Source organism: Eretmochelys imbricata, chromosome 4, assembly GCF_965152235.1.
Source record: "Eretmochelys imbricata isolate rEreImb1 chromosome 4, rEreImb1.hap1, whole genome shotgun sequence".
NCBI classification, from domain to species: Eukaryota; Metazoa; Chordata; order Testudines; family Cheloniidae; genus Eretmochelys; species Eretmochelys imbricata.
The window spans coordinates 76,305,149-76,327,809 of record NC_135575.1 but is presented as its reverse complement, the minus strand read 5'-3'; the positions used below and the strand labels follow the sequence as shown (position 1 = coordinate 76,327,809).

The following is a 22,661-nucleotide window of genomic DNA, read 5'->3' as shown; positions in this document are numbered from 1 at the left end:
TCCATCAGAACCAGGTATTATGTCTTCCTAGGCTGGCCAAATCACTTCCAACCTTGTCCTGTGGACTTACAAATTGTTTGTGTGGTTTCATTGATTCTTTCTGCCAGGAATCTCTTCTGAATGAACTTCTGACATGTTCCAGCCCTGTTCACTGTTTCTTTGATCTCTGTCTTCATCTGTGGCCATCTCTCTTCCTCTGATTTTTTATTTAGTCATTCACAAGTGCCTTTCATGAACTCATTCCAATATTTTCCTTCTCATCAGGAAACAAAGATCTGTTCCCTTCAAGAACACTCTGGAGATCACTGGTAAATTATTGTTTACAGTTGGGATATTGAGATGGAGTGTTGATTTTTTCCCTCCTTTACTTATTGCTAGTATCACAGCTTGCAGCATCTCATCTTTATGTGTTTCTCTCTCTCATTCAGCCCCTATGACTGAGTATATAGCACGATACTTTTATCATGTTCACAAGTATGTTTACTGCTTGTTCCAGATCATAAGGCTGTGTACTGGCAAGTGGATTACCTGCTCTTGAGAGCGTGTCTGCCATCACTAAGTGGTGCCTGGCAGACATCTGGTATGTTCAAAAGTAGTTGCTGTATCATTGGTGGCACTTCTCCAGGTGCCTTTTTGTGTACTGCAAGCAGCAGCTGGTGATAAGTTTTGGTTTTGAAGCTACAGTCATAGCGAAAGTAATGAAATGTTGTACATCCATATGCCAGACCCAGTTTCTCTTTTTCAATTGGTGCATACATCTTTCTGGGGCTGTCATAGCCCTAGATGCATATGATACTGGCAACCAATATGTTCCATGTAACAGTACTGTTCACAGCCCTCCTTTCAAAGAATCTGGGGAGAGTCTGATGTCTTTCAGTGAACCAAGAAATTGGAGCACTAGAGTGGATGTCAGAATGTGCTTTAAATCCTTGATCTCCTTCATGCTCTGGCATCCATGCCCATTCAGTGCCTTTGTGCAGGAAATGTCTTAGGTGAATTGTGCAAGCTGTATAGCTAAGTATGAATTTGCTGGTGTAATTCAACGTGCCTAGCAGCCTTTTAAATCCCTTTGTATCCTCGGGTCTTAGCAGTCAGTACTGCCTGAATCTTTGATTCATTGAGCAAGACTTTTTTTTAGATCAGTCTCTCTCCCAACTATGTTATTTCTGTTGTTTGAAATTGACATTGGTCTTACTCAATTTAAGGTTATTAGCTCTTGCAATCTCCAGTACTCTTCTCAGTCATTCCTAATGTTCAGTGGCAGTGCTGCCCCAAATGATATCATTAGTGTACACTTTTGCTCCCACTAGACCCTCTAACATCTGGCTCATTGTACAGTGAAATACTTCTGAAGCTAAACATATTCAGAAAGGCAGTCTTAGGAAGCTGTATCTTCCAAATGGTATTTTGAAACTGCCAATTTTGGAGCTATTAGTGTCCAAGGAGATCAACCAAAATCCTGCCACTGTATCTAATTTGCTGAAAAATTTGGCTCCAGCCATTTCAGACATGAGTTCACTTCTTGTGGGCAAGTGGAGGTGTTTCTTTTTATGTTTTTGGTCAGCTCTTTAGGATCCATACACAGCGGTGGTCTCCCTGCTTTTTTCTCTACATTTACTAGGAGTGAACCCAACCTGTTGGTTCTTCTATTCTCCTAATGATAACATTTGCTGTCATGTTTTCCAGCTCTTCTAGCTCCTTTCTTAAGACTTGTAGAGCTTTTCATTTAGCCTGTACTCCAGATTCTTATCTTCTCTTAACCATATCTTGTATATTACTGGAAGTACCCATTTTCTGTGACTACAGCTTCATACGTCTGGTTCTTTCTCTTTCTCTATGGCATGCATCCTCTTAATGAGACTAAGCACCTCACATGTATGTAGGACCAAGAGGTCTTGCTTGCCTCTGTATACCACCACAAACTCTTTATCATTTTCCCATTGCATTTAAGTATCAGTGTGTACTATCCCAACACTGGAACTGTTCCTCTAGTATAGTCTTTCAGACACATTTGATTCTTCCACTTTTTTGTGCTCCTTGCATCTCTCTATTTCAGTATCTGTAATTAATTTACTTGTCTCCCCAGAGTCTATCTTATATGTCATATAAGTGCCATTTGTGCACATTTTAATTAGCTAATCTTTTGAGTTTTCAGCCTCCTCTATTATTGAGCTTAGGAACAGCTCTTCCTCTTCACTTGTGGAATCCCTTCCTCCACTTAATACCTATATTTCCTTGCCTTCTCTGCACATTTTAATGTAATGATTTGGTTTATTACAGTTTCTACATACTTGCCCAGGTGATAGGCATTTCCTATATTCATGCTGGTTGCTACATCACTGGGATCATTTCCAGCTTTCCATATTTCTGTCTTTGAACAATTTAATTTTTGTGAACTTTTTGTTTGCTACTTTAGCTATAGTAATCACAGTCATGACCTCTGTGCATTTCTCTCAGCTTTTTATTGGAGTTTCTCTTTGTTCTGCTGCTTGGCACATACATATTGCCCTTTCTAGTATCAGACTCATACTCCCGAGTAACCATTCACATGCTTTTTAATTTTTACATGCCAGGACAATCTGGTCTTCAGTGAAAGAGTCTTTAAATATTCCATATTCATAGGACTAATTTTTAATTTTAAATCGGTGACAAACTTCCCCTTCATTCTATGTTCAGAACATCTGTCCCTCATAAATAACCTTTTTACTAAGGTCACAAAGATCCCCAACCATTTCCATTATTTCTGCAAAGCTTCCTCCTTCCTCTCCCCACCACACTGTATACATCTAGGGCTTCTGTGTCTGCCACCATTAAGAGCAGAGCATCTTTTCCTCATCCTCCTCCAGTTTATTTGCCCCCATGGTTTTCATATACCATTCAAGTTTGAAAGGTTTCCAGGCACATTCAACATTTTTCCACGATTCTCGGGACAGTTAGGGGAGTTACTTGCAGTTCCACAGGCTCCGTGGTAGCCATTACAATGTTAACTTTCTCAACATGGCTTCCAGCACTCTGTGCCTTCTATTGCTGGTCCCATATAGTATCGTACTGATGAGCAGAGACCTGTGTCAACATAAAGTTGTTATAACAAACAGGAACTATGTACAGACACAAGGTAAAAAGACTTTCTGCTGCTCTGTGTAGCTGCAGCCTGTGACTGCCCTGTCTGGGCTGCTGTGTTTCATTCTGCCCCAGCAGTAAATGTGACTCAGGGACCCAAAGACTGCATCTAGAGTGTACAGGAAATGTGGTGTCTTTATGTTTCCTGGAGGACTTACTGTATTGCCCAGGTTCCCTCAATCACTTCTCCCTTACAGGCCCCCATGGAGTCCAGCCCTCCACACCTGAATCGGCAGAGGAAGCTGCTCTACTAATGGCAGGGTAGGGGCCTGGCCTGCACAGATTGCTCCTGTCCATGCTTTGCCCCTGGGCTCCTACATCAGTTAATTCCTTTGCTGCAGTGTAACAGGTGTGTGGCTGGCGAGGCCACTGCTACCAAGCTCAGTTGCTGAGAGGAAAAAAGCAGCTCTATTATGAAGCACCTGCTATGAGACTCTGCCCGACAAGCGGATATCATTTCACAAGCAGCACAGTGCGGCTCTAGTGGTCAATGGGGGAACTGCAGGTAGCTGAGGCAATAGTCCTAAAATTGAGAGCACTGCAGCCACCAAAAATGGAACCAGTTCATGACACTCATGATAGTTTACTCAGTAGTGAAAACTCGGCATTATGTAGAGCAGGGGAAGTCAGTAGGTAGACCACGATCCAAATCCATACCTCCAGATGCTTTTGAATGGACTGCAAAAAAATTATTTACTTATCATGATTGTTATTTCAGTGTGAAAAATGTTTCTCTGAAGTCTGGACCTTGACTATACCTTGACCAAGAAATTTGGACCTTGACAAAACATAAATAACTACCCCTAAAATAATTAACTACTAGGGGCTTCTTGCAACTTCTCAACTACTCCTACAGCAATGAAAGGTCAATCAAAAAGGTGCCTAAAGAATGTGAAGAAAAGGAGAGAGAGAGAAAAATGGGGGCAGAGGGAGGGAGGTTGGAAGAGTTATGTCCCTTGACTGTTGGTATGTAGCAGTAGTAGAGGGCCAAATTCTGATCTTATATACACTGAGATAAACCCAGATTCACTCCGTTTCCATCACTGAAGTTTCTCCAGGTTTACACCAATATGACTGAGAGCAGCATTCAGTCCTATTTTGTGTCATTAAATGAAAATTATAGATGATATGTTGGCTCTAAAACAGAGAACTTTTTCTGAATATAAGTAATTTAACTTCAGTTCCCAACCCTGAACATGAAACTTTTCAATTTCTATTCACATGCCACCATTCCTCCCCTCACCCCACACAGTGTTGCTTAGAGTTTTTGGATTTAAAACCATGTGAGCTGAAAGTTTCACATGGTGTTGATCGAAAACCATCGAACAGTCCAGTGTCATTTGAACTCCAGGATCCTTTCAGTTAAAACATTTTGCATTTGTAATGAAGCCTGAATCCAGACCTGGATTTTGATTTTGATATAATATTAATCATTTTCATTTAAAGTGTTTCAGCAAATATTTCATAATTGGTGAACATGCTGGGCAAAATTCATTGATGTGAATGGCATACGGGAATAAAAAAGGAAAAATATCTGTCCCCCTGAGTCTTTTGTTAACATTCTAGAGATTGTTCAAAACCAATATTACAAATCTCAATATTAGATCTACATAAATTCCTCTGCTTTCATGCAATTTTAGGTGACTTCACCAGCACTAAATGCTCAAGTGTTTTCTTGAGTGAGGTCTTTTAATGGATTTGAGCTAACAATGGGCATAGTTACCAATAGCAAAGTTACAATTACTCTTCTGAAGTACATTTCCCACAATGCTATTAACTTTTGTATTAGAGGCGATGGTTGCAATTCCACAAGCTTCTCATGTTAAAATGCTGCTGTGACCTAGCACCAACAAAGCAAATGTACCTTTGTTTCATTTTGAATCAGACAAGTTAAAATTCCTGCTTAGAGTTCGGATAGAAATATAAGATGAAATTTTAATGGCACATGAAACTAAAGCTGGCAGGATACTGGGAAAGATCCATCTGTGTGCATGTACATGTGATCTTTTGGTGCAAATGATGATAGTGTCCATAAAGAATGTGTGCAGGTGATCTGCAAATGAAATTTTGCAAATTTGCCTTTATACACTTATCACTGCAGAGCTGGCAGGATCCCAAATACAATGAGAGTTTAATTTCACAAAGAAGTATCCTCACTACAGATGACTACCGCAATGCTTACATGAGTGAACAGAAATATTGTAATTACATGTATAAAGTGACAAGCATAGTGATGTATTCAATATATAATTATAACTTTAACGATGCCTTAGAAATGCTGTACATTCACAGTACTATCAAGTCTATTACTATCACTTTATAATAAAGCAATATGCTAAAAATATTGACTAATATATGGTATTACTTCAGACAATAATTACTGAGCAATATTGTACTGCTCAGATATTGGCAAGCATTATTATTGAAGGTGTAACATTAATGCTTATGAAAGACTGGCTGCCTCAGGGCTTTGCTAATGACCTCCAAGCTAAAGGCTTGGAGGTCACCAGCATAATTCAACCCAACCCAGTAGAGTTTAAACACAATTCCCATTTAAGGGATGGTTGCTGGCCCCACCTCACAAACTTGCGACCATACTTTGCACTAATTGGCAGACAGCAGAAAAGACAAGAACTGTTTGGATCATGGAGACTGAAGTACTCCTGTTACTGCTAAAGGAAGTCCCCCAGCAGTCAGGATTGAGGCATGCTAGCAAGGAAACTTGCCCTGCTGCTGTCCTGTAGATAAACAAAGCATTTGATTATCCAGAGCTGTCAAGCAGGATAATCTAGCAGGAAATCTAGACAATTTATTTAAGCCAGAGTTTACGGTTATCAAATTTGTTATAAAAACTGCAAAAATAGCCCACAGGGCTTAATTCTGCCAAGATATACACTTCCTGTATTTCCATTGGCTTTAGCAGGATGGCACAGGGTGTCAGTCAGGTAAAAGTTTGGTCCAGAGTGTCATTGCCATTTGAGAGAGGACAATGTTAGATTTTCGATTGTTTAAAATGTTTCACTTGTTGCCTACATGAAAGTGGGAGAAGGAGTCAGATTACTTCACTGCTAAAGTGATGCTTGTGTAGGCTTGGAAAGCAACTACTTTCCTGACAGAAACAATGGTGTAGGAGGAAGTGGGGGAGGGTACAGGTTTGTTAATAATATCAGCTAATATGAGCTGTGGTACCCAGAAAGAAAGAAACTATTTATATCTACTGCATTTGTACCTGTGCTCATCAGTCACCAACTTAAGTAGTAAAATGCCCCACCCATGCAGTCAACAAGAGAGGACATTTGAACAACCACAGGGGAGGGATGCAGTGACCATGGCGGGGGGGGGGGGGGGAAGGGGCAGAAGGTCTGTCCCCCTTCCTTGAGTCTGCTCCTTTCCCATGGGGGGAAATGGGGGGATGGGCTTGCAAATTGGCTTTTGTGGAGCACCTTCCTTGCCTATTTAAGTCCCTGGGCTTTATAAAAGCCCCTTTTTCTGTGAGCTACCCCACTCTTCCTTTAATATCATGTTGATGCTGTGTTACTCAGGATTCTGTGGGTCTGATCGATTGCCCATTTTGGGATTAGGAAGGAATTTTTCCCATTGCAAAAAATTGGCAGGAGGTCTGATTTTTCCCCCCTTCTTCTAGCCATTATGGAGGCACTGTTAGGTTACAACGTTAAAATGTTTAACATTAGGGTAAGTAAAATTGTTTCAGCTCATTGCAACTTGCAGCCAGTGTTCAGTGTGGATAAGGATGAAAGGGGCCAGCTCCCAGATGGCTCTACCCCCATTTATTGATTGTATGGTGAGAGTCCTGACAACAACACTAGACTCAGTTAAATACCTGATATATGTGATTAGGGTGTGGGGGACATAGCACTCCTCAACAGTGTTAAGTAAAGTTGTAGCCTGCCACTTAAAGTCCAACCCATTTATCTGTCATTCATTCATCTGTGTGTCCTGATCAAAATAAGCCTTATGCTGAAAGAACTGGACAATAATTTTAATTGCAGGGGAAATTCTTTAGAGGAACAAAATATCAGTCTAAAAATCATTTTATCATCATGACAGTGGTAAAACATGGCCAATGACAAATTATCTTGAATCCTTTGAAAGGCAAAAGGATGCAAATAAAAATACCTTTAAAAAGCTGCCTCTTATTTCAGTAATTTAGAGTTGGAATTAGTACAACCAATTAACCAAGAGAAACTATTGTGCCTAGTACGCTTGTGCTTTATCAAAGGCTTGTAAAAAGCTTGACATTATATTTGATAAACTAATGAATTCTTTATAAATCACCAAGTTCCAGTGAGACAGTCAACATTCTGGCATTTACCATACTGCGAGAAGGTAGTACTGTGTACCTCAGCATAGTGAATCAGAAGTTAACAGACCTTATAAAGGCTTGAGCACTATAAATCTTGCCCATGCTGTTGCATGGATGGGGTAGTTGGGCCAAGTAATCCACTAAATGTGCAGTCGCCCTCATACAACCAATGAAACTGCTGAATGCAAATTAGCAGTAGAGTATTGGGTGGTGATTGGTTGAGTTACCTCTGATAGCATAATGGCCTAGGACTGTTGGCATGTCATAGATACATGCCTTACTGTTGCAAGGCTGTAATTAGAAAAGTCAAAATAGCTGAGAACTTAAAAATTGGATGGTAACAGACTGAATTTTTGAACCTAGTGATATTCTATTTTTAAAAAAAGAGAGCTTTCAGCCTGCTTGTAGCTGTTTCTATCACTTCACACAACTCAAAGGCATCCTAGACTTCAGAGTTCCTTATTAGATAGGACTTAATATACTCACACTGATTGCATCAACCTAGTCACAGGTTAGCAAATAGTACTTAGCTAGTAATCCAATTTTGTTTCATCTACTGAAGAAATATGCACAAACAAGGAATTTGTTATTGCATGTATAGATTTTATTGTAATGGTTCGGTTGATGTCCTAACATGGTCTCTCTCACACACTGCAAGTACAGTTTTGCTGTAGGGGTAGAAGGAAGGACAATAGGACTGATGGTATCTGTCAGCCATTGTACACCACAAAAACCAGGGCACAGGAGCTCTAGGGATTACAGCAGCCTTCAGGTGTTAGAGGTGGCCACAGAGTGGTTCCACTGTCCTTCCACAGAAATCATCCCTCCTGGCTTTCTCTCTGCCTCAACACTTGAGAAACTTCCTCGGCACGGACTTTTCTGTGCTATGCAAAGGGGGCAGGATTGGCCTCTATGCACAAGTAGCAAGTGAGAACTGAAGGGGTCCTGCCAACTTTTTCAGTTATGAAAATTAGGAACTATAGAAGAGTGTTATTTAGTAATCCACAGAGAAAAACAAATCAACAAATCAATGCCGGCAGTTGAATTCTGCTCTTTGTTTACACAAAAACATACTACCTGTTTAAAGAATTTACACCTCATGCTCACACTGTGTAATTACTAGCTCAGAACAATGAGCACTTGTTTGTCCTTCATGAAGCTCTAGTAAAATGTATAACCTTTTTTATACAGTTTGATTTTTGATATCTGAAAATGAGACTGCTTCATTAATAGTTTTGAGAGAGGATAACTACTGAATGTTCTTTGACTGCCATGCAAGTTAAACCAATACAAATCTGATCCCAGCTTGAGAGGGCTACTGAAGCAAGTTGACATTCAGCATTGGTTAATGTAGTCTATAACAGATTATTTATTTTCCACCATTGCTTCTTTTATGTATACTTTCCACTGTGAATTTTTAACCTCCCCTCCAACTTCCCTTCACTCACCAACATTTAGGGCTAAATTCCACTACCAATATTCACACGGAGGAGCCCCTTACTCCACAAATAACTGCATTGATTTCTCATTGTACCCTCTGTGGGGAGAGTAAAGTAAGTAGACGAACATGTTTTACTTGCAATAAATATTAAGTAAGAATTAAATGATGACTTTTTTACGAGCCCTGCCTAAAGTCTCACAGAGATTCACAATCTCCCTCCCAATTTTCTTCTGCTCCAGATCTATACATAGCATAGTGAACATCCCCACAGCATGCTGGCACAGCTGCACTGGCCCGTGAACTGGGGACACAGAGCCTAGGTTCCTCCCATTTTCTACTCACTCAAACTCATATGCATGGATGGGGGGGGGGCATGACAACCCCCAAAGAGGTCTCTCTCTCCATACACACAGTTCCCCACAGTATGGGCAGAGGAGTAAGATCATGCCTTATGCCCCTATATTTCCCTACACAGGCATGCAGAATGGACCACAATCTGTCCCAAGGGGCTCAGTTTCAGATTCAGAGTAAGAAAAAGGCTGGTGCTACACCTAGGAAGGAGTAAAAACCACAGTCCTGCTTCCACCTTGCCATTTTTTGGAAGGGAAGATGTCACCCACAAAGGTACTAGCAAGGAGCTGCCTTTGTTTTCAGGGTTGTTTGCAGCCACTGTGCAAAAGATGGAGACTTTTTTCACTCTCCTCCATTTCTGTACTTGCTGGGCATTGGCCCTAAACTAGCAGTAATATTAAAATGGATGAAGATTAGTACTACACCCATACTGCTCCAACCTTATGCTTAATGACATGGATGTATGGTTGATTTTGTCATAGAAGGCTTTTACACACATGCTGGGAATCATAGAAATGTAGGACTGGAAGGGACCTTAACAAGTCGTGAAGTCCAGGCCCTTCTGCTGAGGCAGGATCAAATAAATGTAGACCAACCCTAATAGATGCTTGTCCAACCTGTTCTCAAAAACCTCAAATCATCGGGATTCTACAATCTCCCTTGGAAGCCTATCCAGAGTTTAAGATTTTCCTAATATCTAATCTAAATCTCCCTTGCTGCAGATTAATCCCATTACTTTTTGCCCTACCTTCAGTGGACATGGAGAACAATGGTTCACAATCCTCTTTATAACAGCACTTAACATATATGAAGACTTTTCAGGTCCCCCATCAGTCTTCTTTTCTCAAAACTAAACATTCCCAGATTTTATTAACTTCTCTGCGGAGAGGTTAGATTTTCTGAACTTTTTCTCATTTTTGTTGCTCTCCTCTGGACTCTTTCCAATTTGTCCACATCTTTTATGAAGTAGAGTGCCCACAACTGGACACAGTACTCCAGCTGATGCCTTACCAGTGCCAAGTAGAGCAGGACAATTACCTCCTGTGTCTTACATACAATGCTGCTTTTAATACTGTCATAAATATAAAGGGGAAGGGTAAACCCCTTTGAAATCCCTCCTGGCCAGGGGAAAGCTCCTCTCACCTGTAAAGGGTTAAGAAGCTAAAGGTAACCTCGCTGGCACCTGACCAAAATGACCAATGAGGAGACAAGATACTTTCAAAAGCTGGGAGGAGGGAGAGAAACAAAGGGTCTGTGTCTGTCTGTATGCTGCTTTTGCCAGGGACAGAACAGGAATGGAGTCTTAGAACTTTTAGTAAGTAATCTAGCTAGGTATGTCTTAGATTATGATTTCTTTAAATGGCTGAGAAAAGAATTGTGCTGAATAGAATAACTATTTCTGTCTGTGTATCTTTTTTATAACTTAAGGTTTTGCCTAGAGGGGTTCTCTATGTTTTTGAATCTAATTACCCTGTAAGATATCTACCATCCTGATTTTACAGGGGGGATTTCTTTATTTCTATTTACTTCTATTTTCTATTAAAAGTCTTCTTGTAAAAAACGGAATGCTTTTTCATTGTTCTCAGATCCAAGGGTTTGGGTCTGTGGTCACCTATGCAAATTGGTGAGGCTTTTTATCCAACATTTCCCAGGAAAGGGGGGGTGCAAGTGTTGGGAGGATTGTTCATTGTTCTTAAGATCCAAGGGTCTGGGTCTGTAGTCACCTAGGCAAATTGGTGAGGCTTTTTACCAAACCTTGTCCAGGAACTGGGGTGCAGGGTTTTGGGAAGTATTTTGGGGGGAAAGACGCGTCCAAACAGCTCTTCCCCAGTAACCAGTATTAGTTTGGTGGTGGTAGCGGCCAGTCCAAGGACAACGGGGGAAATATTTTGTACCTTGGGGAAGTTTTTGACCTAAGCTGGTAAAGATAAGCTTAGGGGGTTTTTCATGCAGGTCCCCACATCTGTACCCTAGAGTTCAGAGTGGGGGAGGAACCTTGACATGGTGGCATAGTGGTGGGATTAACCTGAAATCATTTTGAGATCCAGTTGAGATTTTTTGAACTAGAAATACAGATTTTAAAAAGAAATTATTTTTTCCTTTGGAAAGGAAGTCCAGAAAGCAGTTGAAACTGAAAGCAGATTGTTTTTTCTCTGCTTTGTGGCCAAGCAGAGACAAAAGGGGATTATCTTGTGAATTGCAGGTTTTCTTTGCCTGGAGGCAGGGTACTTAACTCCTGCAGGGAAATTCACAGTCTTCCAACCCAGAGGTTTTTTTTTTCTTTTCTTCCTAAAAGTAAATTGGGGGTGTGTGTTCTACCCATTTGCTTTTTCTTTGGGCTGGGTAAGCAGGTTTCCAAGTAGTTGGAGGTTTTTTGCTTTAATTTGGGCCCAGAGCAGAGACAAGGGAATTGTTTTTTTCTGTAGGCTGACAATCGCTATCAGAGAATAGGTATTCTATTGCAGCACAGCAAAATTTTACAGCCAAGTTTTGTTTGTTTATTTCTAAACCTCGGGTGTAAAGTTAGTTAAAAACAGAGAGGTTAGAATGACCAAATCCTCAGCTCGACTACAGCTGGAATTAGCCAAATTTCAGGCTGAGGAAAAACAAAGGGAACATGAAAGACAGATAGAACTCATGCGGCTGGAGAAGGAGGTACAGGAGGCTGCCCACAAAAGGGAAATGGAGGCAAGGAAGCATGTGGAGGAGGAGAAGGAAAAAGAGAGGAAGCATGTGGAGGAGGTGGAGAGGATAAAGGCCCAGCAGAATATACCAACAAACCCTAGCAATCCTTCTCCAGGTACCACTTCCCATCCCAGAAAGTTCCCCACCTACAAGGCAGGTGATGATACTGAGGCCTTCTTAGAAAACTTCGAAAGGGCCTGCCTTGGGTACAACATCTCTACTGACCAATACATGGTAGAGCTGAGGCCGCAGCTCAGTGGACCCTTAGCTGAGGTGGCAGCTGAAATGCCTAAAGAACACATGAACAAGTATGAACTGTTTAAATCCAAGGCGAGAGTCAGAATGGGGATAACACCCGAGCAGTCTCGTTGGAGGTTCAGAGCCCTAAGGTGGAAACCAGACATGTCATTTACCCGACATGCCTACCACATTGTGAAACATTGGGATGCCTGGACATCAGGAGCAAGTGTTGAATCTCCAGTAAATTTGCCCTTCCTAATGCAAATGGAACAATTCTTAGAGGGTGTTCCTGAGGAAATAGAAAGATACATCCTAGATGGGAAACCCAAAACTGTAATCGAGGCAGGAGAGATTGGAGCCAGATGGGTGGAGGTGGCAGAGAAGAAGAAAACTGGTCGCAGTTGGAGCGGAGACCAGAAGGGACCACCCCAGACCACACCCTATTACCGGGGGCCGCCCAAAGCCCCACCTACCTCCCAAAGAACCCTCCAGACCACTTATCGTCCCACCACCCCGTTCTCCAGCAACCGTCCTTGCCCCAGTGACCCGTCAGCTGGACGATGTTTTAAGTGTAACGAGCTGGGTCATGTAAAGGCCAACTGCCCCAAGAACCCCAACAGATTACAGTTCATTGCACCGGAATCACACCAGAGGTCCACAGGCCCAGATACCTCCCAGATACCCTTGGAGCGGAGGGAAACTGTGAGTATGGGCGGGAAGAAGGTCACCGCGTGGAGGGACACCGGAGCACAAGTGTCAGCTATCCATGCTTCCTTAGTGGACCCCAAATTAATCAACCCAGAGATCCAAGTGACGATTCAACCCTTCAAGTCCAACTCTTTCAATTTGCCTACAGCCAAGTTGCCTGTCCAGTACAAGGGCTGGTCAGGAACATGGACTTTTGCAGTCTATGATGATTATCCCATCCCCATGCTGTTGGGGGAAGACTTGGCCAATCATGTGAAGCAGGCCAAGAGGGTGGGAACGGTCACCCGCAGCCAGGCTAAACAAGCCGTGAGGCCTAGCTCTGTTCCGGAAACTTCTATCAGGACCCAGTCAGAGGTGATGGACCCGGACCCCAGGCCAATGTCTGCAACAGCAGTAGTGGATCCAGTCCCAGAGACCCAGACGGAACCAGTCCCAGAACCAACACCAGACCCCGTGTCAGCACTGAATCCAGTACTTGCAACCTCAACACCAGAGAGCCCCACCGAACCTGAACTGGCAGCAGCCGATAACCCTACACAAGAGGCTCAGCCGGAGCCTGAATCCCAACATAGTGCACCAGCGGAGAGCGGTTCACAGTCAACAGAAACAGCTCCATCCCCTATATCGCTTCCAGAGGGACCAAGCCTAGGTCCACAATCCCATGAGGAATTGATGTCTCCAGCATCAAGGGAACAGTTCCAGACCGACAGGAAGCAGATGAAAGCCTCCAGAGAGTTTGGACGGCGGCACGGAGCAACCCACCGCCTCTCAGCTCTTCTAATCGATCCAGGTTTGTTGTAGAAAGAGGACTTTTATACAAGGAAACTCTTTCTGGTGGACACCAGGAAGACTGGCATCCTCAGAGACAGTTGGTAGTTCCAACTAAATACCGGGCCAAGCTCTTGAGCTTAGCCCACGATCACCCTAGTGGCCATGCTGGGGTGAACAGGACCAAAGACCGTTTGGGGGGGTCATTCCACTGGGAGGGAATGGGCAAGGATGTTTCTACCTATGTCCAGTCTTGTGAGGTGTGCCAAAGAGTGGGAAAACCCCAAGACCAGGTCAAAGCCCCTCTCCAGCCACTCCCCATCATTGAAGTTCCATTTCAGCGAGTAGCTGTGGATATTCTGGGTCCTTTTCCGAAAAAGACACCCAGAGGAAAGCAGTACATACTGACTTTCATGGATTTTGCCACCCGATGGCCGGAAGCAGTAGCTCTAAGCAACACCAGGGCTAAAAGTGTGTAGCAGACATTTTTGCCAGGGTAGGTTGGCCCTCCGACATCCTCACAGATGCAGGGACTAATTTCCTGGCAGGAACTATGAAAAACCTTTGGGAAGCTCATGGGGTAAATCACTTGGTTGCCACTCCTTACCACCATCAAACAAATGGCATGGTGGAGAAGTTTAATGGAACTTTGGGGGCCATGATACGTAAATTTGTAAATGAGCACTCCAATGATTGGGACCTAGTGTTGCAGCAGTTGCTCTTTGCCTACAGAGCTGTACCACATCCCAGTTTAGGGTTTTCCCCATTTGAACTTGTATATGGCCGTGAGGTTAAGGGGCCATTGCAGTTGGTGAAGCAGCAATGGGAGGGATTTACACCTTCTCCAGGAACTAACATTCTGGACTTTGTAACCAACCTACAAAACACCCTCCGAACCTCTTTAGCCCTTGCTAGAGAAAACTTACAGGATGCTCAAAAAGAGCAAAAAGCCTGGTATGATAAACATGCCAGAGAGCGTTCCTTCAAAGTAGGAGACCAGGTCATGGTCTTAAGGGCGCTCCAGGCCCATAAAATGGAAGCATCGTGGGAAGGGCCATTCATGGTCCAGGAGCGCCTGGGAGCTGTTAATTATCTCATAGCATTCCCCACCTCCAACCGAAAGCCTAAGGTGTACCATATTAATTCTCTAAAGCCCTTTTATTCCAGAGAATTAAAGGTTTGTCAGTTTACAGCCCAGGGAGAAGATGATGCTGAGTGGCCTGAAGGTGTCTACTACTAAGGGAAATGTGCTGGTGGTGTGGAAGAGGTGAACCTCTCCATGACCCTGGGGCGTATGCAGCGACAGCAGATCCAGGAGCTGTGCACTAGCTACGCGCCAACGTTCTCAGCCACCCCAGGATTGACTGAACGGGCATACCACTCCATTGACACAGGTAATGCTCACCCAATTAGGGTCCAACCTTACCGGGTGTCTCCTCAAGCTAAAACTGCTATAGAACGGGAGATCCAGGATATGTTACAGATGGGTGTAATCCGCCCCTCTGAAAGTGCATGGGCATCTCCAGTGGTTCTAGTTCCCAAACCAGATGGGGAAATACGTTTTTGCGTGGACTACCGTAAGCTAAATGCTGTAACTCGCCCAGACAACTATCCAATGCCATGCACAGATGAACTATTAGAGAAACTGGGACGGGCCCAGTTCATCTCTACCTTGGACTTAACCAAGAGGTACTGGCAGGTACCGCTAGATGACTCTGCCAAGGAAAAGTCAGCCTTCATCACACATCTCGGGCTGTATGAATTTAATGTACTCCCTTTCGGGCTGCGAAATGCACCCGCCACTTTCCAAAGACTTGTAGATGGTCTCCTAGCGGGATTAGGAGAATATGCAGTCGCCTACCTTGACGATGTGGCCATATTTTCAGATTCCTGGGCAGACCACCTGGAACATCTACACAAAGTCCTTGAGCGCATAAGGGAGGCAGGACTAACTGTTAAGGCTAAGAAGTGTCAAATAGGCCTAAACAGAGTGACTTACCTTGGACACCAGGTGGGTCAAGGAACTATCAGCGCCCTACAGGCCAAAGTGAATGCTATCCAAAAGTGGCCTGTCCCAAAGTCAAAGAAACAGGTTCAATCCTTCTTAGGCTTGGCCGGTTATTACAGACGATTTGTACTGCACTACAGCCAAATCGCTGCCCCACTGACAGACCTAACCAAAAAGAAACAGCCAAATGCTGTTCAGTGGACCGGAAAGTGTCAGAAGGCCTTTAACAAGCTTAAAGCGACACTCATGTCTGACCCTGTACTAAGGGCCCCAGACTTTGACAAACCGTTCCTAGTAACCACAGATGCATCCGAGCGTGGTGTGGGAGCAGTTTTAATGCAAAAAGGACCTGATCAAGAATTCCACCCTGTAGTGTTTCTCAGCAAAAACTGTCTGAGAGGGAAAGCAACTGGTCAGTCACTGAAAAAGAATGTTATGCCATTGTCTACGCTCTGGAAAAGCTACGCCCATATGTTTGGGGACGGAGTTTCCACCTGCAAACTGACCATGCTGCACTAAAGTGGCTTCACACCGTCAAAGAAACTAACAAAAAACTTCTTCGGTGGAGTTTAGCTCTCCAAGATTTTGATTTCGACATCCAACACATCTCAGGAGCTTCTAACAAAGTGGCTGATGCACTCTCCCGTGAAAGTTTCCCAGAATCAACTGGTTAAAATCGTCCTTGAGATGTGGAAAATATTGTTAGTCTTTATGTACTTGGTAGTATATTTAGAGATGCATGTGTCTTATTAACTCTGTTTTTCCTAGAGCTCCAGGAAGAAATCCCAGCCAGTGTTTCACCCTAGCTGAGATTTGGGGGGCGTGTCATAAATATAAAGGGGAAGGGTAAACCCCTTTGAAATCCCTCCTGGCCAGGGGAAAGCTCCTCTCACCTGTAAAGGGTTAAGAAGCTAAAGGTAACCTCGCTGGCACCTGACCAAAATGACCAATGAGGAGACAAGATACTTTCAAAAGCTGGGAGGAGGGAGAGAAACAAAGGGTCTGTGTCTGTCTGTATGCTGCTTTTGCCAGGGACAGAACAGGAATGGAGTCTTAGAACTTTTAGTAAGTAATCTAGCTAGGTATGTCTTAGATTATGATTTCTTTAAATGGCTGAGAAAAGAATTGTGCTGAATAGAATAACTATTTCTGTCTGTGTATCTTTTTTGTAACTTAAGGTTTTGCCTAGAGGGGTTCTCTATGTTTTTGAATCTAATTACCCTGTAAGATATCTACCATCCTGATTTTACAGGGGGGATTTCTTTATTTCTATTTACTTCTATTTTCTATTAAAAGTCTTCTTGTAAAAAACGGAATGCTTTTTCATTGTTCTCAGATCCAAGGGTTTGGGTCTGTGGTCACCTATGCAAATTGGTGAGGCTTTTTATCCAACATTTCCCAGGAAAGGGGGGGTGAAAGTGTTGGGAGGATTGTTCATTGTTCTTAAGATCCAAGGGTCTGGGTCTGTAGTCACCTAGGCAAATTGGTGAGGCTTTTTACCAAACCTTGTCCAGGAACTGGGGTGCAGGGTTTTGGGAAGTATTTTGGGGGGAAAGACGCGTCCAAACAGCTCTTCCCCAGTAACCAGTATTAGTTTGGTGGTGGTAGCGGCCAGTCCAAGGACAACGGGGGGGAATATTTTGTACCTTGGGGAAGTTTTTGACCTAAGCTGGTAAAGATAAGCTTAGGAGGTTTTTCATGCAGGTCCCCACATCTGTACCCTACAGTTCAGAGTGGGGGAGGAACCTTGACAAATACACCCCAGAATGATGTTTGACTTTTTCACAACTGCATCACATTGTTGAGTCATTCAATTTGACATCCACTATTATTCCCACATCCTCATTATCAATACTATTAGCCCATTATTCCCCATTTTGTAGTTGTGCATTTGATTTTTTCCTTCCCAAGTGAAATACTTTGCACTTATCGTTATTCAATTTCACCTTGTTGATTTCTGACCAATTCTCCAATTCATCAGGATAATTTTGAATTCTAATCCTGCCCGCAAAAGTGCTTTGAATGCCTCCCAGTTTGGCACCTGCAAGTCTAAAATATAATCTACACCCTATTAGCCAAGTCACTAATGAAAATATTAACTAGTACCAGATCCAGGACTGACCCCCGTGGGACCTCACTAGAGACACAATCCCAGTTTGACAGTGAACATGGTCTTTGAGAATGATCTTTCACCCAGTTATGCACCCAGTTTATAGTAATTTCATGGAGACTGCGTTTCCCTAGTTCACCTCTGAGAATGTCCCATGGGACTATGTCAAAAGCCTTACTAAAATCAAGATATATCATATCTACTGCTTCCCCCCATCCACAAGGCCAGTAACCCTGTCAAAGAAGGAAATTAATTTGTTTTGGCATAATTTATTCTTAACAAACCATGTTGGCTCTTTCTTATGACCTTATCATCTTCCAGGGTGCTTACAAAGTGATGGAATAAATTATTAAACAAATATCTTTCCAGGTATGTAGGTTAGACTGACTGGTCTCTAAGTCCCCGCCTCCTCTTTGTTCCCCCTTTTAAAGATAAGTACTACATTTGCCCTTCTCCAGTCCTCTAGTACTTCAACTGTCCTCTATGAGTTCCTGAAATAATTACTAATGGTTCCGAGATTGCTTCAGCTAGTTCCTTAAGTACCCCAAGACAAAATGTCATCAGGCCTTGCCAACTTGAATACATCTAACTTATCTAAATATTCTTTAACCTGTTCTTTTCCTATTTTGTCTTGTGTGTCTTCCCCCTTGTTTCTTAATATAATTATGTTGAGCATCTGGTCACCACTAACCTTTTTAGTGAACACTGAAGCAAAATAGGCATTAAACACTTTAACCTTCTTGATGTCATCAGTTGTTAGCTCTCCTTCCCTGCTAAGTAGAGGACCTACGCTTTCCTTTATCATCCAATTAGTTCTATCCTCCAGCTGATCTTGTATTTCAATGTACTGTTTTTCTCTGGATATTTGATCAGGATAGATAAGTAGGTCCTGACAGAATGGTTCACGTGCATACTTATCTCTATGGTAGCCTCTGATGATCAAGGAGAAAGACACTGGTGATCAAGGCCTAGACCCTCGAAAGTCGTTAAGCACCAGGCTGCCATTGAGGATTTGGACCCAATTTTTAGTAGTCTGTGGGTCAGATTTATCCACTATTACTCACATTGAGTAGCACCTTACTCCACAAGTGTTTCCAAATATAACAACAGAGCTAATCGTGGAGTCAGATGTGTAAGAGTTGGAGAATTAGGTCCTTTTGCATCTATCACCTTTAATTATATAAACACGACCCTTAACACCATTACCAGATACCATAAAACCAAACCTCAAAAACTGTGCTTAAAACATGCTTTCAAATAAATTAAGGGTCAAATTCTTGGAAATGCTGAGCACCTGCAATAGGACTTCAGAGGTATGTATCCCTGACAGTATAGTTTCCACAGAGGTGATGATTTGAGACTACCCAAATATGCAGTTTATAAGGATAGGTACATGGAAACATAACATTGAATGATATTCTGATAAATCAACGTTTTACTGAACATTCCTAAGACATTTCCTACTTACAATTTTTTAACATAATTTATCTAGGAATTTGGACAGCTGTTCAGATGTTATAAAATAAATCTCTCCAAATTTGAAGCTATGCCAATGTGTCTTAATGATATTATCAAACATAAGCCTACAACTTTGCCATTTAAGTGATCTAATAAAAAATTAAGTAGCTGGGGATTTTTTCTTATTCCCTCAATTAATTCCCTTTCGAAGGTTAACTTCCCTTCCTTTCTTAGTAAAATGCATAAAAATGTGCTATATTAAAAAGACATACAATTCAACTCAACATGTAAAGGCTATCAGAATGAGCTGGTTACCAATACTTTATTGCTTCCGGAGACCATTTTTGTACTTTACCCTCGTCACTCAGCTGGAAACTGTTTAATCCCAGAATCAAACTAAAAATATTGCAGTTTTGTAAAGAATGACAGTCCCCAACTTTAAATTGTGTCTTTTGTTATATTAGTAACTGCTTCCCTTTATACCAATGTCACATGAAAGAGATGGTGTGGAATTCAAGTCAAGCATTAAATCCTTTGATGACTTTAACCTTCAGAAAGTTGTGATGTGTAGTGGTTAGAGCAGTAGCCTGACAATGCTGTGTTTTCCATATCTGCAATGTACATTGCTTGTGTGCACCTGACAGCATTGTCTTTGATTTAATTTAAAAAGTCCTTGCAATAATATATTATTGAAGAAAATTAAGAACATCATGTTACAACCAATGGTGGATTAAGGCATAAGCAGTATGGTCCATGCCTATGAAGTCAACTTTTGAAGTCACATGAGATCACAATCTTAGGTTTCATTTAAATAAAATATTTCTAGCCTTTGTGGTTGTGAATAAGAGCCCAACTATACCTGCTACAGCAATTTCTGCCAGGTTGTGCAGACAGCCCAGAATAACTGGAAAGATTTAAACAGCTCCATGCATCTCAACTCTGACAGCTGTTGCTTTTAGGGTGCCCTCCAATAACACAATACTGTCATTGTGTAGTGAAGGTAAGTCTTCCTGCTGCCATTATGTCATGATGATGATGCCTTCTCCTAGTCTGTCAATCATAAGTAATTATATTATGACCCCCATTATCATAGTTCTGTATTTATCCTCATACCAACCCTGTAAGACAAGGAAATGCTACTATCCCCATTTCACAGATGGAGAACTGAGGCACAGAAAGATGAAATAACATACCCAGGAAATATGTAGCAGAACAGGGATTTGAACCAGGGTCTCCAAAAGCCAAGATCAGTGCCCTAATCACTGACATATCCTTCATCTCATGGGTCAGAGTCGTCTATGTGGGTGGATGCGGAGTCTTCTTTCTCTGGGACACAACCCAGCTGGCCTGAAGACAGGAAGAGGGAGATGGAGAATGCTGCGCCTACAAAAGATGAGAAGGGGCAGATCCCACACAACACCAGCAAATTACTTTTATGTGCTATAGCCCAAGCAGGGGTTGAACTGCACTATGGGGTGGAGTTTGAGGTGAGGTCTATCTTCAGGCCTCCATTGCCTTAATGTATCCCTAGTTATGATTGTTTCCAGTTGTCCTGAAATGTATCTTTGCTATTACCTATTGTATAACTACTAATCGTTACAAGTAAGGTTTGTGTTATGCAGGAGGTCAGGCTAGATTACCACAATGGTCCCTTCTAGCCTTGGAATCTATGAAGCAAGGTATCATGCTGGCATTCATGGACATAAATCATTTGTCATCTATTGAAGGTTAGGGGATTACACAGCTAAGTGATAAAATAAAAGCTAAAGCCCATATCCTTGATAAAGCTTTGCCTGTTTTGTCTTTCACTTAGGATTACCGAGTGAATATCTTTCTCCGTCAGAATTGGAATGATCCACGCCTTGCATATAGCGAATATCCAGATGACTCTTTGGATTTAGATCCATCCATGTTGGATTCTATTTGGAAACCTGATTTGTTCTTTGCTAATGAAAAAGGTGCCAACTTTCATGAAGTTACGACAGACAACAAGTTGTTACGAATTTTCAAAAATGGAAATGTTCTTTATTCTATCAGGTGAGTCTCTGATAAAGGAATCTTTTTTTTAAAAAAAAAAATACTTGGAACCGAATATCTCCAATTGTTATTTAATTGTGCAATTAAATTATGCAGTGAAGTCAATGTGAGTTTTGAGTGCTGAATTGGTATTACAATAGCACCCACAGGCCTCGACAGAGAACAGGGCCTTATTATACTGGGCTGTTTACTTACACATAGTAAGAGATCACCCCTGCCCTGAAGAGCTTATGATCTAAATAGACAAAATAACTTACGGAAAAAAATAAAGAATTATTATTCCCATTTTACAGGTGAGGAACTGAATCACAGAGAGATTATGTGGCTTCCCAAGGGCACACAGGAAGTTTTTGGCAGAGCCAGTGAGAAAATGCAGACCTCCTGAGCATTAATATTTGGGCAGGACTATAAATTGGTTCAAGCTCTAGCCTTCATTCTAAATATTTTTCCATGATCACAAATGTTCAGGAGACCAGAGATGATGCTTTTCACAGAGTCCTGTCCCCCCAAGCATTTCCTCCTTCCTTCACTTAATTGTTGTAGCTGCTCTTAAAGGTGGAAACTAGGAACAGTTTAATATATCAGTAGCCACATAGTACTCAAAGAGCTGCTCACATATTACTGGGAGGGGGAACATCTTGGAGACAGATGTATTAACTTTTTTTTTACATTTTGTGAAACTTTTGAGAAGTTGTACCTACCTAACACGTAATAAAACGAATATTGACAAAATCAAGTTACTCTGATGATTACCGCCTTGCTTCTCTTCTCCTCTTTCCCACTTCTGCTCTGGCATTACTGTAGCAGCCAGTATTCTCCTAAACACCTACATCCAGAACCTCAAAAGGTATTTAGGCATCTAACATTGATTTCAATCCTTAACACTAGAGATGACTGCCTTGTACCATTTGAAAGTTAGGCGTTGAAGCTTTCATAAGGTGTATGTAATTGGTTTTTAGCTCTAAACACTTCTTAAGGTATCACCCATTACTTGTAGAAACTGAAGTGTGTGTGTGGGGGGGAGAGATAATAGTAATCAAAAAGGTGTGATTTCAGTGTCCCATGTGGTATTTCACAAATTAGGACTAGAAGTCAATAATAAAGCATTTCAGGAGTGAAGTTCTAGGACCTGATTTTCCTTTGCATTACATTCCAGTTTTACACTAATCTCCACTTTACAGTTTCCTGTGTCCTAAAAAATCCAATCTACTTGACAGATTTATTTGTAAAATACATCTATCACCATTGCCATAAGAAACAGCAATTCAATTTTACAATGACAGCCAAAATTTTGATCAACTGCACTTTAACTCATTTTTCAGCATTCCCCTCTGTTTTATGATAGTACAATTTGGAGCAAAGTGTACTCTTTTCATTTGGTGTTTCACCTTGCAGGCTTTTAGGGTATTGC

At 42.0% G+C, this 22,661-nt stretch overlaps 1 protein-coding gene across 1 annotated transcript in view; it reads left to right on the top strand.

Annotated features, from left to right (window-relative positions):
* GLRA3 (glycine receptor alpha 3) overlaps positions 1 to 22,661 on the top strand; it is a 119,845-nt gene that overhangs the window by 41,109 nt on the left and 56,075 nt on the right. The window contains exon 3 of the mRNA XM_077814515.1: positions 21,027 to 21,250. Coding sequence (XP_077670641.1) covers positions 21,027 to 21,250 — 224 coding nt within the window. The remainder of the gene's footprint in view (positions 1 to 21,026; positions 21,251 to 22,661) is intronic.